Here is an 8,667-nt window from a genome sequence, read left to right on the forward strand (position 1 = left end):
ATATACACCATCACTTTTTTAAAGTTGTCCCTGCCCAAGTTAATGGAGCCATCCACCAAAAACACTATATCAGCCTTTTTGGGTGGCATGTCTGGTGCTGTGAGAAGGAAGATGAGATATTGATGAGGACAAGGTAAAGATGAGTGAGTGAGTTTAACCATATTTATGTAGAACATGTGTTATCTAAATATCTGTAATATGTGTAAATTTTATGCACAGCTTACAAGGATCTGTAGGTATTTCCTCAGGGATGTTCCCACTCAACCTGTCAATAACCCCCTGCTGGATTGCTGGCAGGCCACGGAAGTCGCGAACCTGGAGAACATCAGCTGGGGTGGTGGCAATTTGGTTTAGCTGTGTTGTGTCAGCACCAGCAGCTCCAACACCAATGCAGTTGACCCGTTGGCCCTTAAGCAGAGGTCCAAAGAGGTTAACATCTTGGGAGGAACGTCCACCTGTGAGAACCACAAGATGCTGGGAGGCCTCAGTTGGACGAACACCAGCAGCAGGTTTTAACTCATTCTGGATAACATATTGAATGGCATCAGCCAGATCTGATGACCGACCACCCATCTGACGAAGTCTTTTGACAGCAGAGACTACAGCTGGCTTGTTGTTGTGAGAGTTAAGTGAGAACTCTGTTTTAACACTGTCTGCATACTGGACAACAGCCACACGCACTTGATCCGGCTGCACATCAAGTTGTTTGACAATGTCCAGGATGAAGTCACGGATATGAGCAATGCCAGCAGGACCTGTATTATCTGAGCCATCAATAAGGAAGATAATGTCCTTTTTCCCAAGATCTAGGATGCCTGCAAAACAAGCAAACAAAGAGTAAGGGATATAGTCTTCATTTTGAAATATATATTTAAAAAAAAATCTACTACTGTAACAGAACTCTAAAAGAAGAGAATTAAGCTCTGGGGCTTTGCAGTGGTAGATGGGTGACACTACCCCTGCAGTCAGTGCACCCTAACCGCTGTCTTTTTTTTCTAAATTACATGAGGAATGTAGGGATGCACTTATTTATCGGCTCAAAACTGGTATCGGCCCATACTCGCCATATTGACCCCCAGTGGCCTATTGGAGAATAAGATGACATTTATGGATGGCAGTGGCCAATGTTTTTTCTGTTGTGTTACATCAATTGTGCGCAATCAATAAGCTGGTACAAGAAGAATACAGTGACTGTTTGGCAAATGGGCTCTCTGATCTCACTGTTGTGTGATGATATGGCTAGTAGCAGCTGGCATCCCGGCATCCCTAGAAAACATGTTGGGGTTGGAAAAGACCTTCCCTGGGATGCCTTTGGGATGAAGGGATGCAATAAACTCACTATCATCCCGTCAGAGGATGCACCTTATTGTTTCCCTGACAATAATGCACTGTGAACAATAAATCTGTATTCAAATCAGCAGGAGGAGTTAGTACATGTTTCCTGTTAGCAGCTGTGGCCGCAACTACAGGTCACAGAGGTTGCTTTGAGTTACATTCTAATGTGTTCAAGCTCTGTTCAGTAAAAATGAGTATTGGATGAAGGCAAATTTTAACGTTCTAATGATGTGCTCAGTGTAACCTTGTAAAATATCATTTTTGGCGAGAATCTTGAATAAATACAGCTGTTTAACGGACAAATTTGTGGGTGCTTTCACAGCAATATAAAACAGATAAAAGAGAGGGATTATGATATAGTAAAACAGCTTTTGAAGCAGTTAATTTTGGGTAGATGTTTTGATGTAAATGTTGTAGTAAAGGTTGTTTCATAAATTTAGATGATTGAATTTGTGCTCATTCAAAGATAGTGTAATTCACTATATAATAATTTTTTATAGTGTAAATGTATTTGTTTCCCTGGCACAAATGGGAAATAAATAACAGAAAAACAATAATATTAGCCAAATTATTATTTTAAACATCAGTATCAGCCCAGAAATTTTAAAGCTGGTGCATCCTTAAAGGAATGTAAAACAATGCTAAAAAGGAAACGATAGTAAATGACCAAAGCTTTGTCTTACCTATATCCACTGCGGGAGTAGTATAACTACTGATGATATCAGCGGTGGATATTTTTTTGACTGAATCAATGAGCTGTGACTCCACTCTTGGAAGCTGCTGGAAACTGTCAACTCTATATACCAGTTCAGGCTTCAAGGAAATTTTTCTCAGTTCATCAGGGTCTGCATTCCTTGAACCAATGGCTAGAGGTGCAACCTGGTTTCTCTTAAGTTGGTCAGCTGCAGTGGATACATCATCTGTAGACTTGCCACCTGTGACTAGAATGAGGAACTGAGGCACACCGTCCTCAATGCGGCTTCCTGCTGCCCTCTGGTAGATATTTCTGTAGACCCACTCAAGAGCACGACCTGTGTTTAGACGGGTCCCACCTCTGCTTCGAAGTCTTGTCACAGCCTGGCGCACCTCGTCTTTGGTGGAGTATTCATTCAGAAGAAAGTCTGCTCTGGCGTCATCACTGTACTGTACCACTGAAATTCGAACCTTATCCAATCCTACATCCAGCTTCTCCACAACTCTTCTTATCATTTCACGGATGGAAGGGAACTCACTACGCACTGCTGTTGTGCCATCAATAAGGAAGACCACATCCCTCTTTTCTCCTTCTGTGGGTTGTGGTGTGATGACTGCTCAAAAAGAATGCAAGCACAATAACAAGGTATGATTACTAATTACAGTTTCTAGTAGATATTGAGAACATACAGTATGACTGAGAAAGTAAAATATCGTATAGTAAAGTGGGTGAGGTGTGTGGGAATGTTTTTTAGGCTGTAAACTATTTTTTAAATGACTTAATTGAATTACATTACCTTCAGTGGTTGGGAATACTGGACGCATTCTGTTGATGTCATCATCTGACAGCTCAGTCAGAGTGGTGATCAAGTTTTCTTGGACTGTGTACAGGCCAGGGAGGTCATCTACAGTGAAGGCAAAGTTAGGCACATATGACACCACCTGGAGCTCTGTTGGGTTAACATCCCTGGTCCCAATGCTGAAGGGAAGAACTCTAGATTGTTTGAGTGAAGCTGCTGCACTACTGATATCATCCGTTGAAGACCCACTGGAGACGACAATTACAAACTGTGGTACACCCTCTTGCTTCCTGCTACCACGTGCTGCTGTAAGAACATCCCCGCTGACAAACTGCAAAGCCTGACCCAGGTTCCGTTGTCTTCCTCCTCGCTGCCTCAATCCCCTGACAGCATTCAAAACGCCTTCTTTGGTTGTATGCGTGTTCAGAAACATGTCAGCCTGAGCATAATCACCATACTGGACCACGCCAATCCGAATCTTATTCTCGCCCACATTGAGGCTCTCCACAACCCTGCGGATGAACTCCTGGATGATAGGAAATTCCCGTCCAACACCATCAGATCCATCAACGAGGAAAACAACATCCTTCTTGGGGCCCTGCGTCTCAGCTGAAAGAGAGAGAGAACAAGTAATATGACAATCTGCTTCAGAAGTTATCAAAATATGAAAAAAAAGGTCAAAGTTATGTATCAGCGGCAATTATACATCAATATATGATACATTTTTGAAAAGGTAAGCCCATAATATGTTCCTAAACCAGACTGTATGCTTAGCTGCCAAATGTATGGTAATCTGGTGCATATTCAGGAATGCTTTTACATTTTCTTCCAATTTTTTCTTTGGTGTGTGTGTGTGTGTGTGTGTGTGTGTGTGTGTGTGTGTGTGTGTGAAATTACTGTATATTCTGAATTCTCCTCATTGCAAGTGTACTTTGTAAACACTGCTGAACAGTGTCTTCCAGCATAAAATCTGGATGAAAAATAATGAAAGTTAAATTGGTTAAAAAAAAGAAGTTTGATTTCTAGTGAATGTGATGGATGTCAGAAGAAGCTTGTCATATTCAGCCTACATCACACATATTTTCATTACATTAGACTGTAAAAGATCAACAGAGAGAAGTCTGAGCCTGGCAGCTAGAAGTCAGACCAGTTAAAGATTCACGATTAACCGCTTTGATGATTGCATTTTTCACAATAAACATTCCTTAAACTTGTGAACTACTTCTTATAAGTATAGCTGCCGTAGTCCTTAACTAAAGGACTTTAGCTAGTGCACAATACTGCTGCTATGCTCTAATAATGCCATGAATACATAACTTCCATTTGATCTGCTTTACAATAGCTGCTTGCATGTATTTAGAATGAGTTTTATGTTACAATAGGATCTTTTATTTCAGGGTTTCCATCTATTGCATATACAAGCTAGAGCTAAGTCATCCGAAACATCAACCTCCTCGAAAGTCTACACTGGTTCCAAATGTATTTCCCAGAGCTGGAATTATTCTGACAAATATGGAGATCAACCCGGCAACCCTATTATCTTACTTTAAAACATCCCTGAAAACTAAAAACAGTTTCAAAAAATGCTTTACATTTTTGTAATTTAATTCTATGTGCATGTTACTATCTCTCTGCTGTTATAATTTGTTATTTACCAGAAATGCACAATATATTGAAGGCTGATATTATCCTTCTATCAATGTGGAAATTAGGTCATTGCTTGTGAGATGTGTTTTCCAACAACAAAGCCAGCATATGTAAGCTCTTTTGCAGCCAACTCTCATATCTGTCAGAGCTGACTTCACAACAACTTGAAAATGTCAGACTTTACAAACCATGAGAAAAATACAACAGAAATCCAATTTAAAATTAACACAACTGTTTCTTGTATTGATTAAAATTTGGGCTAACAATGTCTGTCATGTAATTCTAAATTGGTTTAGTCTCGAAAATGTAATATTTATGACTTTACATTTCTAGACAACAGCTTTTTTGTCCCTTACGGATACAACGAAACCTGTTCATGTGATCATCATGTCCATGATGATCTTCATCATTTATCATTCAAAAAACACACAAGTTAAAAAAATGAAAAATGTTCCACAGAACTGCTGGAATGTAGAAAGACAGGCCTTTTGACAAGAAATGGAAATGGAAAAAATATTATGACTGCTCTCCTCTATTCAGACTCAGTAGAAATGATTTTTCCATGAGATACTGACACAGTGTGGATGTGAATATGAGTAACAATAATCAAAAAGAGTCTATGAATAGGATTTAAAAGAACGTCAGGAATATAAAAATGGAAGATGAAAAAGAAAACAAGTGGTTGTTGGTAATGGAAAGAATGTTGCTTTAAAAAGATGCCATGTGTGCGCTTGTGAGATACAAGTTGTAACGTTGCCATTGTTATACCAAAACTCAGACTCAAGAGCCTTCTCAGAATAAAAAATGACCTTATTTTTTAATACAATTTGCACATTGCAATGCAAACAATGTGAGGGTTGACTTAATTTGTACAATATGTATTGTGTGTCCTGTTGAAAGATGAGAAATAACTGCTTGTTTTATTTGGCATGTTTTAAAATGTATAACGTACCTACTGTATGTAAAATGCATTAGTTTACACTTTTTCTTTCACATCGTCATTGTATTTATTCAGCGACATATTTTCACCTGCTTTCATTAAGTAAGAATTAGTAGGAATGTAAGATTTGTGCCGTTTTATGTTCTTTGACAGATAATGACGGCATATGCTCTAAGGGCAGTGCATTCGCACCAGAGGTTTCTCATAATGAACTTCTGGTTTAGCCCTATGCCAACTTGAATGGGGAAGAAATTATTCCATTGTGCAGCTCTTCTAGACTTTCCAAATGTTTCTGGACTGAACTGATGAAATTCTGATGGCGAAAGAAGTCATTTTACAAAGTGGAGACAGTGTATGGGATGTTGGAGCCAATGATGAAAGCAAGTTCAAGTAACTTGGTTGTGACTGGCCGGTAAGACCAGTCCATAACACAAATGCAGCACATTGTCGTGTCCACCCCAAATGAATGGCACATAGAGAGGGCAAGACAAGAGACAGACAGGGCCGGATGTCTGATCAAATCTTTATGGATTTCATGTTCCATAGGGGTTTATCGCAGTATGCCAGATTGCCAGTAGAACACTACATGTCATAAAATCAAGAAAGTTAGAAGAAGTCTACGTAAATTTTGCAAAGTACTGGAATGGATTGCAGTACTTCTCAAAATGGAAAATGCAGAATAGTTAAATGAGAAAGGAATGCAGCAATGGATAAAAGATACCGTAAGAATCATTCATATGAATTTGACAATCATTGCATGTGGTCCCTGATATATATAATATATATTAAAGTTTTATGATTAATACATTATATCAAAATGGATCTACTATTTGGAAAGCATGAATTTATAATTGTTGATTTAATTCAACTTTATTTGGTAATTTGTTAACATTTTCTTGGACTATTTGGTTTGTTGTTGTCAACAAGGTACCCAAATTGCAAGAGAGATGACCTAACAGGAGAAAGAAGTAGTTTTAAAGGATCTGTGATCACTGCCACCCAAATTCCCCCAGACTGACAATAACATGCATAATCCTGCCCCATCTGAATTAAAAAAGAAAGACAAATTCCAATGTCAGAATACTGCTCATGCTGGTTGTAGTAATGCTACCTAAATAAAATATGTACTGTCATTCACTTGGTGTTTATGAAATGCAGCGTTTTTAAATCATAAAAAAGCTAAATAAATCAGGGAGCCTTTACTGTAAACATACCAGGTGAAGTTGGAAATGCTGGGGTGATTCCAATACCAAAAGCCACCAAGCCTCAAACTGCTGAATTTGCATCCTAACGTAATGTTGGAATGTAAAAATCAGTCACTTGCTTACCAGTTACTGTTGGTGTCATAGGCGTGGCCCTCGTTAGTACTCTGCTCATTACAGAGAAGAGCTGTTCTTGGACACTGGGGAGGTCAGTGAACTCAGACACTGATAAAGCGTAACTGGGGTCATACGTTATCTTCTGCAGCTCTCCACTGTCAGAGCTCCTTGTTCCAATGCCAATCACAAAGATGCCCTGCTGTTTGACAGCAGAGGCTGGGGTATCTACATTGTCATAAGATCTTCCACCATTTAGCAGGATCAACATCTGTGGAACGCCTTGCAGGCGCCTACTCCCGGTGGAGTTTGTAAAGACATTGTCCCTGACGTATTGGAGGGCAGCCCCGGTGTTGAGGGGTCTGCCTCCTTTGTGTCTCAGCCCTCTGACCGCATCCACAATATCCTCTCTTGTGGTGTATCTTTTCAGATCGAAATGGACCTGTGCATCTCTGCTGTACTGGACTACAGAAACACGGTCTTTGTTTTCTCCCACATTGAGCTTTTCCACCACCCTCTCAATGAAATCACGCACAGCAGGGAAGCCATTCCTTGTGCTATCAGAACCATCCAGAAGGAATACGATATCCTTTTTGGCAGTGTCAACTGAGAAAAGACAGGAAGACAAACAATAAAAACCTTTGCCAAAAGTACGCTCCTGGACTCATCATCAAGTGGTGGACTATTTTTGTCAAAACATCTAGCACTGCCTATTTCAATTCAAAATAGAAGGACAGCACACCACCACCGCTATTTAAATGCACACGTGGTGCTAAACATGTATATTGCACTCAATTTCTTTTTCTCAGTGTAGATGAAACAAGTCAGGTAGACTTTCAGGCTAGCAAGTGGCTGTGGTTGTTAACATACCAAATACAGTTGGTGGTTCTGAGGTGACTTCAATAACCACAGCCTCCACGGAGGACTGAAGTTGCTGTTGGACACTGGGAAGGTCAGTGAATTCAGTCACAGACAGAGCATAACTGGGATCGTGGGATATCTTCTGCAGTTCTCTGCTATCGGAGTTCCTGGTTCCAATTGCAAAGGTCAAGATGCCCAGCTGTTTGAGAGCAGAGGCTGGTGCATCAGCACTGTCAAAAGACCTTCCACCACTTAGCAATACCAGGATCTGTGGAATTCCTTCCAGGCGCCTGCTTCCGCCAGATGCCGTGAAGACGTTATCCCTCAAGTACTGGAGAGCTGCTCCAGTGTTGAGGGGTCTTCCACCTTTGTGCCTCAAACCTCTGACGGTGTCAAGGATCTCGCCCTTTGTTGCGTACGTGTTCAGATAGAACTGGACAGCTGGATCTCTGCTGTACTGAACCACTGAGACACGGTCTTTGCTGTCATCCACACTGAGTTTCTCTACTAGTCTGTGGACAAAGTCTCGCATAGCTGGGAATTCAGTTCTAGTGCCATCAGATCCGTCCAGCAAGAACACAACATCCCTTCCTAGTGGCTGTCTCTCCACTAGGGAAACATAGAATTTGAGACATATTTAGGTTCGTGTTTCAAACATTTTCCATGCAAGACTCACAAGGTGAAAGCTAACCTCAACATTTACAACATTAACTCTATTGATGCTGGCACAACTGCTTTGTCAAAGTGGAACTGGTAGATCTGAGATTAGTGAAGTACACTTTCAAACTGTTGAATCTGCGTCTTACTGTGATGTTGGAATGTAAAACTCTGTCACTTGCTTACCAGTTACTGTTGGTGTCATAGGCTTGGCCCTCGTTAGCACTCTGCTCATTACAGAGAAGAGCTGTTCTTGGACACTGGGGAGGTCAGTGAACTCAGACACTGATAGAGCGTAACTGGGGTCATACGATATCTTCTGCAGCTCTCCACTGTCAGAGCTCCTTGATCCAATGCCAATCACAAAGATGCCCTGCTGTTTGAGAGCAGACGCTGGGGTATCTACATTGTCATAAGA

The 8,667-nt window shown here is 40.6% G+C and overlaps 1 protein-coding gene across 1 annotated transcript in view; it reads right to left on the bottom strand.

Annotated features, from left to right (window-relative positions):
- Positions 1–6: 6 nt before the first annotated feature.
- LOC126386968 (collagen alpha-3(VI) chain-like) overlaps positions 7–8,667 on the bottom strand; it is a gene marked incomplete at its 3' end in the record, with an annotated part of 10,421 nt that continues 1,760 nt past the window's right edge. Inside the window, exons 3-9 of the mRNA XM_050039546.1 lie at positions 8,436–8,625; positions 7,602–8,201; positions 6,744–7,337; positions 2,826–3,437; positions 2,019–2,642; positions 225–815; positions 7–97 (exon numbers count right to left, since the gene is read on the bottom strand). Of these exons, the coding sequence (XP_049895503.1) occupies positions 7–97; positions 225–815; positions 2,019–2,642; positions 2,826–3,437; positions 6,744–7,337; positions 7,602–8,201; positions 8,436–8,625 (3,302 nt within the window). The remainder of the gene's footprint in view (positions 98–224; positions 816–2,018; positions 2,643–2,825; positions 3,438–6,743; positions 7,338–7,601; positions 8,202–8,435; positions 8,626–8,667) is intronic.

The sequence above is a fragment of the Epinephelus moara genome, unplaced genomic scaffold (genome assembly GCF_006386435.1).
Source record: "Epinephelus moara isolate mb unplaced genomic scaffold, YSFRI_EMoa_1.0 scaffold127, whole genome shotgun sequence".
NCBI lineage: Eukaryota > Metazoa > Chordata > Actinopteri > Perciformes > Serranidae > Epinephelus > Epinephelus moara.